The following is a 15,642-nucleotide window of genomic DNA, read 5'->3' on the forward strand; positions in this document are numbered from 1 at the left end:
TTACTCAGTTTGACTGTGTGTCATTGGCAGAGTGATAGTCCTTGGTAGACAGACATACATAGGGGAATCCCCAGGGGAATCCCCACATTGCTACTGGACCAATGCATTCTCTACCAAGTAATGCATTCTCTCCCTAAACAAATAATTGGAAATGAAGACATGTCGTTTTGCAACAGTAAATGCAACACTAACATGTGGCAATGACATTCAATGAAATAGGAATGAGTGATTTTTACGCAATCCTCTGGCTCCTGGCCCTCACCTCGTACATCTCTCCCCACTTGGGACAGACAGTGTTGTCCACAACGTGGGAGGTGAAGGTCTGAGGACCCACCCTACACAGGGCGTAAGGGTCAGACAACCCCGCTATCACCCCCTTGATGTAGTTGTCCTTAGCTGGCAGGTCATCAGCCTCCAAGAGGTGGATACGCACCACACCCTGAGAGGGGGCGGGAGATAGAGAGAGCGGGGTAGAGGGAGAGAGAGAGAGAGAGATAGGGAGAGAGAGAAATAGAGGGATGAGAGAGCTCAGATACAGAGTAGGAAGGAACAATTAATTATTTCATGGGGAGGGAGGGAGAGGAAGACAGTGAGGGGATTGATACTGGTATAAGCTCTACTGTGTGTCATGTCTGTATATCAGTCTGGCAGTTACAAGTGCAGACGAGACACATAGAGTCTGTGGTCTGAGTAAATAAATGTGTGTGTTTGTGGAGAGTGTTTGTGGAGAGTGTGGACTCACCCTAGGCAGAGGAGAGCGAAGCTGGGCAACGTGCAGGTCTGCTACCAGGGGAACAGTCAGACGGTTGGGCAGAACCAGGTGGGAAGCTATGGCATCCATTATCATGGTGTCAGACATAATGCTGAGAAACACAGGAGAGGGAGCACTCGACTTTATATATACAGTAAACACATGGAAGTGCACAAACATAGTACTGTAATTTCCGGACTATAAGCCGCAACTTTTTTCCCACGCTTTGAACCTCGCGGCTTAAACAATGACGCGGCTAATATATGGATTTTTCCCGCTTTAAATTTGTTTTGAAAGGAGATGACTTCAGTGGTTTCAGTGCACAGGAGGAGGAAGATAGTGACCAATGACTTTCTTGGTAGGCTACTGTTTACTGCAAATTTTTTATTTTTTTGTTACAAGCCGTGTTTCATTAAAGCCTATTTATTTTTGTTACAAGCCGTGTTTCGTTAAAGCCTGTGTAAAGTTCATTTGTTTCAATGTACCGGTAGGCACCTGCGGCTTATAGACAAGTGCGGCTTATTTATGTTCAATTTTTTTTTTTTTTTTTTTATTCAGCGGCTTATATTCAGGTGCGCTCAATAGTCCGGAAATTACGGTATATCAAAATACAGCAATATCATAGCATAGCACTGATTGTATCAGTTGGGGCATACAGTAAAGTATAGTTATGTGTTACATGAAGTGAATTATCATCACATGACATAGTGACTCCAATTACAGAACAATAACAACAGACAAAGTCAGCCTCACTTCAGGCCAGGGATGTCCAGTAAGTTGGTCAGTCCAGTCCAGTTGATGTCCAGTTTCTATAGGACAGGGGTGAGGAGATTAAGGAAAATATGAGGAATGTTGGGGTTTCAGACATCCAATACAAAGAGAAAGAGAGATACATAACACACACAAAAATGAGGGTTCCTCAAAGGTTCTTTGGGAAGGGTTATGGTTCTATGTGGAACCATAATTACTCAAAGAACCATTTGAGCTCTTCAATAGTTCTTTACAGAACAGAAAAGGGTTCTTTGCTCTTTTAGTGATAATTCAAATGTACAGGCGATGGCTCATTAGAATATTTTGTGGTGTGGTTTGCACACAGCTCTTTTTGTGCAACTGTGAGTGAGGGTGTCATTCCAGTTTATCCAATGTGTTGTGTTATGCCAACACACATTATATATGACTATGGCCAGTGACAGTGTCTTGTGTCACTCGAGAACGGTTGATTCTCAATTCTTTCCTCAGGGACCACCAGCTGTTCTAGAAATAGCTAATTTGATTCAACTTGCCAATTAACACAATTATAACACCTATGAAATTTTAACAATATAATGTCTGATCAGAATAATAAACCCTGTATAGTTCTTCAAAAGGATCTACAAAGGGGCCTCCTAAGTGGTGCAGCGGTCTAAGGCCCTGTGTCGCAATGCTAGAGGTGTCACTACAGACCCGGGTTCAATCCCGGGCTGTATCACAACTGGACGTGATCGGAGTCCCATAGGGTGGTGCACAATTGGCCCAGCTTCGTCCGGATTAGGGGAGGGTTTGGCCGGGGGGGGCTTTACCTGGCTCATCGCGCTCAAGCGACTCCTTGTGGCGCCTGCAGGCTGACCTCAGTCGTCAGTTGAAATGTGTTTCCTCCAACACATTGGTGCGGCTGGCTTCAGGGTTAAGCGGGCAGGTGTAAAGAAACGCAGTTTGGTGGGTCATGTGTTGGAGGACGCATGACTCGACCTTCGCTGCCCGTTGGAGCAATGAGACGAGACCGAAATTGTGGAGAAAGAAATAACCATAAAAAAGGGTTCTATATAGCCCCAAAAAGGGTTGTAACCATAGTGGAACCCTTTTTTAGTGCTATAAAGAACCTTATTTAATGGTTCTTTATAGAACCTTGGGAAAGGGTTCTTTATAGCACAATACAGGCTCTATTTCAGACATAATGAGCATAGTTCTTTATAGAACCTTCAAAAAAGGGTTCTATATAGCACCAAAAAGGGTTCCGCTATGGTTACAAGCCAAAGAACCCCCCAAGCTGGTACTATTTGGAACCATTCTTTTTTTGTGTGAAGTAACAGGGAGTGTGAGATGGTGGAGTGTTGGGAGTAAAGAGGATATGAAGGGAAAGATGGACAGACTGCTGGTGTTAAGGAAAGAGGGGGATGGTTCCAGCTACCCACCGGCCTGCGGATAAAAAACATGGTGACCGCGCCCACGATGGGGACATCTCCAATCAGAGGCTCCAGAATCACCCGCATCATCCCATGCAGCTGGGAAGAGAGAGGAGGGAATACATTAATATAAAGTCACAAAACTGACAGAAGATTTATAAAGGACTTATAAAAACACTTATAGGGATTTATAAGTATAGACTGTGAATTATTTGTTTATACATACATTGTAAAATAATAGTGAAGACATCAAAACTATGAAATAACACATATGGAATCATGCAGTAACCAAAAAAGTGCTGAACAAATCAAAATATATTTTATATTTCAGATTCTTCAAAGTAACCACCCTTTGCCTTGATGACAGCTTTGCACACTCTTGGCATTTGACTGGTACTGTACATTAAAAATAAAGACGTCATTTCTTATTTATGTTTTAACATTATTGTGTTACCAATATCTCTTCCTGCCTCTCCCTTTCTCTTAGTCAGGTCAATACCTTCTTTGTCTCCCTATTTTCCATAATATCCCACAGCCTTATTACAGACTAGAGAGAGAAAATAAAACATACCTGTATTCCCTTGACTCCTGCCTTGCAGAAATACCTCTTAACCTCCACATTGATCTCAACATTTCCAACATAGCTGCAAGGTAAAAGAGAAGGATACTGTAGCACATTGCTAATGGTTTTGAACTTCCGATTTTGGAAGAGAGAGTGAATGGTGCCTCTGAGGCCTGGAGGAAAGTTAAACATTGAAGGGTTGAAGGTCACCTGATGTACACATCCAGCAGGACTTGTCCCCTCTCATTCTCTGTGTGTGCTTTTACACCCACCACCTTCATGGCCTACAACACACATACAGCATAGTCAACAAAGAACATACACACACCAAGAGAACACAATTATGTAAGACTATGAAAGACCATAGACCAATACTGTCCATCTCAGTGAGAGTGAAAGAAAATCTTGTGTCATGTATTAGTATGATGAGACCTGTAGCAGTGTGTGTGTGTATGGGGGATGTTATCTTAGAAGTTACCTTGTCCCCAAAGTCCACCTTAGTGAAGGTGAGGGTCTGGAGGTGAGTGCTGGAGGCACGGATGGATGGAGCGATGGTCTCCACTAGCAGCTTTTCCAGATATTGACCCACAAATGGCCACACCTGCTGCAGGATCTGAGTTGGGGGGACAGGGAGAGGAGCAGGGATGATGGCTATAATTTGTGTAATGCACAGCAGGTAATTGCTTTTCAGCAATACTAAATCAGGTTATTGCAACATTTTCTCTGAGGGAAACACAGATAAGACTTGTTCTACCCCTTGCTACTTCAGGAGTTAATGTGGAAGCACAAGCACACCACTCTCTAACGGCAATAGGCCTACTACTTTAAAATGTCTCAGCTTCAAATACCCAGGCATGATTATCTTATGGTGGTCGTACTCAATGTGTCAATAAGAACCAGGGCAACATGCATGTGACAGATTAGACTTCAGCTGTGCACACGTCTGTCTTTTCCATGATAGACATAGTTTCACATATTCAGGATTCTGGGCCCACCCGTTACCTGTAGATCTGTTTATGTCCAACCTTCACTGTTTAGATAATATGGTTCCTATTGGGCAAGGTTAGTGTTAGGACGTAGACAAACACTATCCACGAAACACTTCCAACCTCCATTCCCCCAGGGGGCAGCAGCAACCTTGTCCAGGTGCTGAGCCTGGTTGATAAGCACACCAGGTGCTGCCAATTAAGGCGATCGTAGGTCAGTGTCCCAGTTTTGTAAGCTGTGAGGCTGCTGGTTGGTTTGGTGGCCATGAGGCCTTTTGTTTGAGTTTGAATCTTTAGTTTGTAGTTTTCCTTTTTGTATATATTTGTTTCCGTCACCATCTGAACCTAATAATCGACTTGGGCTCGTTGACCCAAACGAGTCAAGACAGAGCTGGCCATGAACCTAAGGTAAGGTTGCTGTCTCCCTGGGCACATGTGCATCCAACACAGTCCTCAAACACTGACTTCCCACATTAATACACACATTCATTCAGATTACATACCAGTTAACTAGGCCTCCTAGAATTGGCGAGTGCAACAATATTAGCAGGCTAGTTGATCGGTTTCGTAATGGCCTAGGGAAACCCTTCACATCAGGAAATGTTTACACATTTTTAAAACTGTCCCAGATCCTTTTTTAAATCACTGAGATATCTTTATCAGAACCCGAGTTATGAGCTTTTAAAGTTGACTTCAGCCAAAAAGTAAAAACTGAAAAAACAGCATTCAAAGATTCAGTTACGTTTTTTTCTAATTCCATTGAGGCAAGAGAGAACACCAACACTCAACTTCCTTTCCTTTGATTGTTTTAAAAGAGTGTCACTATATTTATTATTTTTTAAACAGCAACTGCAGGTATGGTTTGCATTAACTAATCCCTACTAGAACTAATTATTATACTGTACAATAATAGATACATGGAGCCAAAATAAGTGTAAATTTCTGTGCGATTATGAACTATCAACAACACTTAAAAAGAAAAACATTAAAGACAGAGCTGTTTGATTTGACTATATACACAACACTGGATGGCATTATAGATGTCCAAAATAATCATTAGAATTGAAATGAATCTTGCAGGAATGGGTACTGGAACAATTTGCTGACGTCTCCATGGCCAGGAAAAACTCTCTCATCTGCTGAGAGATGAGATGAAATTAGTTTGTCATACAGGCAATGTAAAAACAATACAAGTAGTCACAACACAACAAGACAATCACACAAAATGTAAATATAGCTGTAGAGAGAGTGAAATAGTACAGTACTAGTGTGCAAAAGCAAATAAAGTGACTGGGTAGTGTCGTGTGTTGACTGCGACCTGGTGTTGTTGAAGACCTGGATGGCAGTGGGCAAGAAGGATTTAAATCATAATGATATGAATGAATTTGACTCTCTGGCAAACTAACAAAGATATCTCGAACAAACACAAACTACTAGGTCATCATTCTTATCTTAGTTAAGTGCTCCATGGTGGCGACCACCTTGGACCAGCGCTGGCCACCAGATCCATGAGCCTGCCCATTCCCTTCACCATTTTACCCTGAGGGGGAGAAAAGCATGTTTCAGTGCTTCATCAGTCTTATTTATTTGGGTCCACAATACAGTAAATTGTCATGGAGACCCAAAAGTTAACACAAACACACACAAAGGGGCTCTCTTCCTTTTCAAACCTTTGTGTGTCTCTTATCTCTATTCCTATATCTCCATGAATTAACATGAACTTGTTAGCTAGCTAACATGTTTTGTGGGCTACAGGGATGAAAAATACCATGGTTAGTGAAATAGTCAGTGAAACATTTAGGCTAAAGTTAGCTATATCAGCTTGTCTTCAATAGTACTGTCACTCTCTACCAACATTGGCTACAGCCTAACTTAAACAAATACAAAGTAGATGCAGGTAGTGGAGGCATGATAGTTATGAAGTCTAGAAAGCTTAACATACCTTGCTTGCTCCTCATTGAAGATGCTCTCAGCTCTCCATTCATGAGGTGACAGAAGATCGTTGGGACCACTCGTAAAATAATCATTGATTTCCGGGAATTCAGAGCATACTGGCAGTTTCGCTCAAAGTAATTATAACTAATTAGCTAAATCAAACAACAAGCAAGGTTGCTATTTATCTTAGAAGTCAGCTGTCAGCTTCAATGATGATTAACTAATGATACTGAACAAAAATAAACGCAACATGCAACGATTTTGCTGAGTTACAGTTTATATAAGGAAATCAGTCAATTGAAATAAATGTATTAGGCCCTAATCTATGGATTTCACATGATTAGGCAGGGGTGCAGCCACTTGGGAGACAGGCCCAACCACTAGGGAGCCAGGCCCAGCCAATCAAAATTAGTTTTTCCCCACAATGGGGCTTTATTACAGAGAAAAACTCCTTAGTTTCATCAGCTGTCCGAGTGGCTGGTCTCAGACGATCCTGCAGGTGAAGAAGCCTGATGTGTAGGTCCTGGCCTGGCATGGTTACATGTAGTCTGCGGTTGTGAGGTCGGTTGGACGTACTGCCAAATTCTCTAAAACGACGTTGGCTTATGGTTGTGAAATTAACATTCAACTCTCTGGAAACAGCTCTTCGTGACAAGCCTGCAGTCAGCATGCCAATTGCATGCTCCCTGAAAACTTGAGACATTGTAGCCTTTTAGTGTCCCAGTGCAAGGTGCTCCTGTGTAATGATCATGATGTTTAATCAGCTTCTTGATATGCCACATCTGTCAGGTGGATGGATTATCTTGACAAGACATCAGCATTTGTGTGTATGGAAAAATCCTGGGATCTTTTATTTCAGCTCATGAGACATGGGAGCAGCACTTTACATGGTGCGTTTATATTTTTGTTCAGGGTAGAAAACAGAAAGACTGCGGATGTGTGCTATTACTAGGATGACAGGAGCACAATCCCAATTTGCACTCTGTCTCACCTGTGCACTCATTCACACACCTTCAAAGATTAAAAGCAGTGGATTGGTGTAACTGTAGTGGTAGATAATTAATCTACACCGATCCAAAAGTTGTACATCTTTGAGGGGAGTGGCCAGGGCTAGCAAGAAATGGGATGCAGCTCAAAATGACACAGCTAACGAATGACAGCAAGATGCCTCTCGCTTCCAAGTTTAAGATAGGATATTGATTAGTTTGCTTTGCTACCTAAAATCTAAATAATTCTGAATGGCTAAAACTGCTGCAATACTGTAAATATATTTTGATCACTTTGTCATTTTGGTCAGCTAATAGGCCTACACACTGATCAAGCAACATCGGAAGAAAGTGTGAACCTCTTATGAACGTTAGCACTGGCGTACGGCTAATTATAGACAAATGAAAATTCATAACTACATTGTTGATTGTAAATTACAACGTTATACTACATTACTAATTAGCTAGCTAATTATTCTGTATCTAAACCAGCCTGATTGAATTTCTCTGTAGCATGTTATTTTGAATTGGTCAACTCAGCTGTAACTGTCACAAAAGGTGCGTTGTTGAATTGACCAAACTGCAGCGGGAATGTGGATACTCATTCTTTTAATGAAATACGTAAAGCATCCACAGAAAAAACAAACAATAAACGATACTCACGACCAAACAGTGTGGCAGGCTAAACAAGCAATGCTCACAAACAATTACCCACAAACAAACACACCCTACTAATATAGGACTCCCAATCAAAGGCAACTCAACACACCTGCCTTCAATTGGGAGTCCAATCCCAATTAACTCTACATAGAAAACAAACCTAGAACCTATACCCACAACTAACTAACTAAACCTAGAAATACATAAACACAGAGCAGTGCCCAAAACCCCCGGAATACATAAATAAAACGACCTACTGCCTACACCACCACCCCAAACCATATAAAACAAATACCCTCTGCCACATCCTGACCAAACTCCAACAACAAATAACCCTTAACTGGTCAGGACGTGACAGTAACACTCTCAGGTTTGGGAAGTTAGCACTAGCGTTTTCACGTTGGGCATGCTATCTAACATAAAAACAACAACTTGTAAATTAACTATTTTCCTTAAATAATCATACAATATTTTTTACATTCCAATAAAATAAATGGTTTAAAGTATCCAAAACAACCAAAATCTCAATTTCCACAACAAATATTTTTGTTGCATTTTGTCTTTTTCCCAACAATGAATTTGCACGACATCAGACCAATTCTCGTAGGCCGCCTCACATTTGATCTCTGTCCAGTTCTAGGGGGGTTTCACGTTTGTTTAAAAGCAGGACCAGACTCCCTCCCTGGCAGTGAATATATAATGCATTCGGAAAGAACTCGGACACATTGACTTTTTCCACATTTTTCTATGTTACAGTCTTATTGTAAAATTGATTCAATCGTTTTTTCCCCTCATCAACATACACACAATACCCCATAATGTCAAAGCAAAAACAGTTTTTTAGACATTTTTGCAAATATATAAAAAATAAAATTACAGAAATATCACATTTCCATAAGTGTTCTGACCCTTCACTCAGTACTTTGTTGAAGCACCTTTGGCAGCTATTACAGCCTCAAGTCTTTTTGGGTACCGTAATTTCCGGACTATAAGCCGCAACTTTTTTCCCACGCTTTGAACCTCGCGGCTTAAACAATGACACGGCTAATATATGGATTTTTCCCGCTTTCAATTTTTTTTCTCCAAAAAAACACATTCTGTGACGTGCTCAGTTTTTTGCCGGCATGAAGCTTTCATTAGACCAATGAAATTGCCGAACGGGTTAAGGTCAAACAACTTTTTAGTTTACTGTTTAGATTAAATCGAGCGCTCTCAAACTTCCCATCATTCTGATTACGGTAGTCATTTTGTCACCCTCATCATGTCAAAGACACGGAGAAATGCATATGATGCAGCTTTCAAGTTGAAGGCGATTGATCTGGCTGTTGGAAAAGGAAATAGAGCTGCTGCACAGGAGCTTGGTCTTAATGAGTCGATGATAAGACGTTGGAAACAGCAGCGTGAGGAATTGACTCAGTACAAAAAGACAACTAAAGCTTACTGCTAATTTTTTATTTTTTGTTACAAGCCGTGTTTCGTTAAAGCCTATTTATTTTTGTTACAAGCCGTGTTTCGTTAAAGGCTATTTATTTTTGTTACAAGCCGTGTTTCGTTAAAGCCTGTGTAAAGTTCATTTGTTTCAATGTACCGGTAGGCACCTGCGGCTTATAGACATGTGCGGCTTACTTATGTTCAAACATTTTATTTTATTTTTTATTCAGTGGGTGCGGCTTATATTCAGGTGCGCTCAATAGTCCGGAAATTACGGTATATATATTTTTATTTTATTTAACTAGGCAAGTCAGTTAAGAACAAATTCTTATTTACAATGACGGCCTAGGAACAGTGGGTTAACTGCCTTGTTCAGGGCCAAAACGACAAACTTCTACCTCAGCTCGGGGATTCGATCTAGCGACCTTTCAGTTAGTGGCCCAATGCTCTAACCACTAGGCTACCTGCAGCCCCGAATAATGCTATAAGCTTGGCACACCTGTATTTGGGGAGTTTCTCCCATTCTTCTCTGCTGATCCTCTCAAGCTGGATAGGGAGGGTGAATGGGGAGCGTCGCTGCACAGCTATTTTCAGGTCTCTCCAGAGATGTTAGATCGGGTTCAAGTCCGGGCTCTGGCTTGGCCACTCAAGGACATTCAGAAACTTGTCCTGAAGCTACTCCTGCATTGTCTTGGCTGTGTGTTTAGGGTCATTGTCCTGTGGGAAGGTGAACCTTCACCCCAGTCTGAGGTCCTGAGCAGGTTTTCATCAAGGATCTCCCTGTACTTTGCTCTGTTCATCTTTCCCTCGATCCTGACTAGTCTCCCAGTTCCTGCCACTGAAAAACATACCCTCAGCATGATGTTGCCAAAATCATGCTTCACCATAGGGATGGTGTCAGGTTTTCTCCAGACATGACACTTGGCATTAAGGCCAAAAAGTTCAATCTTGGTTTCATCAGACCACAGAATCGTATTTATTGTGGTCTGAGTCCTTTAGGTGCCTTTTGGCAAACTCCAAGCGGGCTTTCACGTGCCTTTTACTGAGAAGTGGCTTCCGTCTGGCCACTTTACCATAAAGGCCTGATTTGGTTGAGCGCTGCAGAGATAGTTGTCCTTCTGGAAGGTTCTCCAATCTCCACAGAGGAACTCTGGAGCTCTGTCAGAGTGACCATCGGGTTCTTGGTCACCTCCCTGACCAAGGCCCTTCACCCCCGATTGCTCAGTTTGGCCAGGCACCCAGCTCTAGGAAGAGTCTTGGTGGTTCCAAACGTCCATTTAAGAATGATGGAGGCCACTGTGTTCTTGGGGACCTTCAATGCTGCAAAATTTATTTTGGTACCCTTCCCCAAATCTTTGCCTCAACACAATTCTGTATCGGAGCTCTACAGACAATTCCTTCAACCTCGTGGCTTGGTTTTTGCTCTGACATGCACTGTCAACTGTGGGACCTTAAATAGACAGGTGTGCCTTTCCAAATCATTTCCAATAAATTGAATTTACCACTGGTGGACATCTCAAGAATGATCAATGGAAACAGGATGTGCATCCTAAACTCAATTTCAAGTCTCAGAGCAAGGGTCTGAATACTTATGTAAATACTTATGTAAATACTTATGTAAAGTACCTGTTTTTTATTTGTAATACATTTGCAAAAATGTGTTTTTGCTTTGTCATTATGGGGTATTATGTGTAGATTGAGGAAAAATCATAATTTAATCAATTTTAGAATAAGGCTGTAATGTAACAAAATGAGGAAAACTTGAAGGGGTCTGAATACTTTCCGAATGCACTGTATACTGTAGATGCGTGCTATAGAAAGAAATTACATCTGGGTCCAGTCTGGTAAATCTAGAGTGAGTCATCAGCAACATGAACAGCAAGGGTTTCTGGGCAATGGCACCTAGAGTCTGCTGATGCCCCTGTAGGAAAATCCAACTCAAATATCTGCTTTGTCTAAGAGATAGCTGTGCTCGGACCTCGTGTTCCCATTGTAGCGAAAATCATAATTTCAGTCTTGGCTGAGGCCTATACTTAGAACACAGGCCCAGCCTGGTTTGCAGGCTGGGCCGCTACAATGGGTAGGCAGTCATTGTAACTGACTTGCCTAGTTAAAAAAAAGGTTCAATTTAAAAATAATTACAATAATTTACAGGGCTGGAAGAGACGGAGTGAAAGAGAGGTTGGGGAAGAAGGGACAATTGTTGCCATTTGATTGGATTTTAGGGGTTTAGTTGGCCCCTCCCTCTTCCTGTGAGTCAGGCAGCACTAATATGGAAAGGTTGACAGAGTGGCCTGGCAATGGGCCTGCTCTGCTCTCTACTGTAGGAGGGGAGAAAGCTGCCTACAGCCCAGACACAGTGGCGAGGCTACTGGGGTGGGCGTCCCTGCTGTAACATAGCAGTGTAGCAGCAGCAGCACTAATCGCTCAGCTACCATGCCCCACCATCTGTCTATCAACATAGCAGCTGGCTCACAGAGACAGCGATAGGCATGTGTGTTTGCTGTGTGTTTAATGGGAGAATGATGAATAGGGTTTCTCTTTGCACTCTCTAAAGGGCAGGCATTTGTAAGCGGAGAGGTTACCAGATGAAAACTGATGTAGGGAGGTAATGTCGCAGTACCTTATTGAGCCATTCCACCTTTTCCACATCTGGGAAGTTGACCTGTGAGGAATTATAAATAAATAAATCAGTCACAGATTTAGGAGGAATACAAGAGTTGTCTTATCATGTACATAATGAGTTGTATAGCTAGGGTTATCGGACTAGCTTTTCCCAGTGCTTTGTCGGTGTTGTTAGTGAATGCCACAACGGAAACTGTCTACATCCGAGGGACAGGAAGTGGGTGAGAAAGACATAAGTGCACCATCATCTCAATGCCTTCTTTTGGCACTAAACACAACTCCCTTATAGTCAGTGCTTGACTTGGGCAGGAGCTCACCGGAGCTGAGTACAGGCACCTCAAATGTTCTACCGCTTGAGCTACTGTTCCTCTTATAGAATATTAACTCAAAAGTATTGTAGAGCTCCTGCACCTAAATATAAACAGTACTGGCACACAAAATGAGTACCGGAACCTATTTCAGTCAAGCACTGATTATAGTGTAAACAAACACCATTCTTCACCCCAAACAGATTTGACACCCCAAACAGACTAAGTGCTAAAGGTTATGTTGTGACCAGTAGTTGGGAAAGCATGTTTATTCCCCTTATCTGTTATTCTGAAATAGACTCATTCTCTGACTCACTCCCTCCTTTTTTCCCTCTTAGTCTCGAGGGAAGACATATTGAGAATTGCCTAATATAGAAGAAGCTGAGGAGGCGGAGGAATCATACATAGGGAGGGAGAGAGAGAGAAAGGAAGAGAATTAAACTAGAGAGAATAGAGAGAAACACTGTAGAGAAAAAGAGACAGCATCAAAAGACCACGCCTCAATCAGTACATCTCAAATGGCCTCTATACCTAGGCATCGATGGTCTGAGTGCTTCAGATTATTACTTTACAGGCACCTTTGTATACGAGAAGAAAAATCAATTCTGTCTCAGCTCAGCTGCATGGGGATGATGGCATAGGGCCTGCATACAGTATACCAGCTATACAAATATTGGAGGCAGTTAGAGCCAGGGATTTTAGCATGTAGATGTAATAACTGTATAATAACATTGTTCAAATGATGTTAATGTTTCCTAGTGCACAGTAATCATTTCGATCAAACTAGCTATGGTTTAGGATACATTTGCGAGGATATATTTGGTCCTTTGATATTTTCTGTGTGGAACAGACTGGCTCGCTAGGACCATAGACCTAGCTAGGAGGAGGAGGTCGACTTGTGGCATCTGATGGGGGGGAAGGGGACCACGTTAAACATAGATAATGGAGCACCTTATCAGTGACCAATGGTTATCAAAGTTATCTTACCCAAGCAGGGAGATCCTTTTTACTTTTGAACAGTTTCATGTCTGTATATTGTTGTTCGTTGTCATTGTGATGAATGGCGGACCGCAGACGAGCTTCTTTTGCCTCGCGTGAGTGCTTCCATCCCGTGTAGACCATGAGCCCGAACACCAACAGACTGGTGCTAACCCGGTAGTACCCTGCCAGATAAACGGGAAGCAAGGCACCTAGGCACTTGCCGAATGTCCAAAGAACCGATACAGCGTCAACACCTTGTGATTTGGTGGTTTCAATTTCTATGCTATTCGGTGTATTCTTTTCGGAATGGGCCGACCCAGATGCGTCCTTGGTGGATTCTCCCTGCCCCGAGTCCGGATTTTGCATTGTGGCGTTTTCTGACAGAAAATGTAAGCTAGCGCAAGTTCTTCAATGTCTACTTTTCAACAGACTGCTATCTAATGTAGGCTACAACTCAGTACTGACGAATAGGCTAGGTATCTAGTTGATTTTAAAACTGCATCTCTATATGTTCATAATCCAGCCAGTCTTCTTAGCGGGTACTGTACGGGTACTGCCAAATTTAGACAATGCGTGGCATTAAACGTTGAGTACACAACTTCATAAGCCATTTACTAAAAAAGTACAATAACACATTTCAATACGTAGCTAGCTACTCCTCCATGTGTTGTCTTTCAAGAAGGAAAAAAATATGAACACACTAGACTAGGCTAGGGCTGTGTTCTAGAATCTAGCCTGTGCCGTTAGCAGAACCGAAATACGCCCAGCCCATAAAATGAAAATGATTAGTGCTATCTGGGATTCTTCGGACGTCCCTTCCCTTAACCATGAAACTATTACCAGTTAAAATGTATATTTCAATGGGGTGACGTCAGAGTTCGACGTCTTAAGGATCCCAGTTAGCAAGGACCGAAGATAAAAACTGCAGTCGAATTATTTGACTCATTCCTGACTTCGCATGCTTGACTTGTCATGGGTCGATAGTTGGCAACTAAAGGTTAGGGTTGCGGAAAAACTGAAGCGAACTGTCACTGCGTGCGGAAGTGCCGCGAAAGCAGTATTAAATTGATCGAATCTGTAAAAATGTCTATGAAAAATCCTCCCACCCCAGGCGTCTATTTCGGTTTGAGAGACGGAAAGGCACAGCTGCGGGGGAAATTAACACATTGGATCCCCCCCAAAACATGCAGTAGGCCTAGGCCTATTCATTATGTTTTTCAGAGTTGTACCCAAAATTACCCATATAGTCAATACAGAAAAGAAATTCACAGACTATAACCCATGCACCTCTGTTTATTTTACACTTGCAGAGCTCCTATTCTTTCCCAATCCCCCAGTGGCGATTTTAGTACACCTTAGTGGGGCAAACACCTGCATTTTGGAGCCGCCGTTCTCAAGAAAGCAAAAAAATAGATCATGTTTGTATGCAGCTTTATTTTTTCATATATTCTTTTACATTGTTTGCAAACTGCTCTACCTGCCCTGAATGACAGGTCGCCAATGCAATCCCCCCTAAAGCCTGTACCAGGGTCATGGCTAGATGGTACAGCTTTTGTCAAATTGATGTCAGACTATTTATTTATTGCATTTTAGCTAACCCTAACCCTTTTCCTAACTTTTAAAGGCTTTGGTTTTTCCGTTTATATTTCGAGGTTGGACGTTAGCACACTGGGCGCCTCTTTAGTCAGTGCCCCAGTTGGCTTGAGAGATGTGGAGGGTTAATACCTTTGGTTGGCTTTCCCTATTTAATTTCTAAAAAACAATCCTTTATCTGATTTACCTCATTTTTATGTTTTGCTTCCTGTCTTTAAGTTTGGTGTGGGTTTTTATTTTGTTTGGCTCTTCTTGGGCAAATTTAGTGGGTGCTCATGGTGGGTGTCTTAGGTCCCAGTTGTTGTTGCCAGTCAACTTTCAGAACCCCTCCTAAAATCCCACCTGTTAGTTCCCCCCTCTGTTTGAGCAACATTTTTGGTTTTCTTGCTGGGGTACGTAACACCTAACCGTAACCTAATTATCCTAACTTACTACGTTAATTATCATAACCTGCTAGTGCTACGGAAAGTCCATTTTGACAAAAGCTGTTTCCCTTCTTGACAAAACTCTGCCACCCTTAGCGGCGTTTTAGTGCTGAGTGATTAGTGCTTTTTTAGCATGGTTCGTTTCGGTAATTTTAAAAATAATCATGTTTTTTTCGTTTTCGATATATTTTTTTAAATATAACATTCACTGTGCATTTTGTGGGTTGAATGCTGTAA

The 15,642-nt window shown here is 42.0% G+C and overlaps 1 protein-coding gene across 1 annotated transcript in view; it reads right to left on the reverse strand.

The window, feature by feature from the left end:
• Positions 1-14,384, reverse strand: part of esyt1b (extended synaptotagmin-like protein 1b) — a 59,019-nt gene extending 44,635 nt beyond the window's left edge. The window contains exons 1-9 of the mRNA XM_045692129.1: positions 13,394-14,384; positions 12,097-12,138; positions 3,954-4,088; positions 3,686-3,759; positions 3,485-3,557; positions 2,923-3,012; positions 1,505-1,560; positions 743-863; positions 263-439 (exon numbers count right to left, since the gene is read on the reverse strand). Of these exons, the coding sequence (XP_045548085.1) occupies positions 263-439; positions 743-863; positions 1,505-1,560; positions 2,923-3,012; positions 3,485-3,557; positions 3,686-3,759; positions 3,954-4,088; positions 12,097-12,138; positions 13,394-13,753 (1,128 nt within the window). The 5' untranslated portion in view covers positions 13,754-14,384. The remainder of the gene's footprint in view (positions 1-262; positions 440-742; positions 864-1,504; positions 1,561-2,922; positions 3,013-3,484; positions 3,558-3,685; positions 3,760-3,953; positions 4,089-12,096; positions 12,139-13,393) is intronic.
• Between the last annotated feature and the right edge of the window lie 1,258 nt (positions 14,385-15,642).

This window comes from Salmo salar, chromosome ssa12 (genome assembly GCF_905237065.1).
Source record: "Salmo salar chromosome ssa12, Ssal_v3.1, whole genome shotgun sequence".
In the NCBI taxonomy this organism is placed as follows: Eukaryota; Metazoa; Chordata; class Actinopteri; order Salmoniformes; family Salmonidae; genus Salmo; species Salmo salar.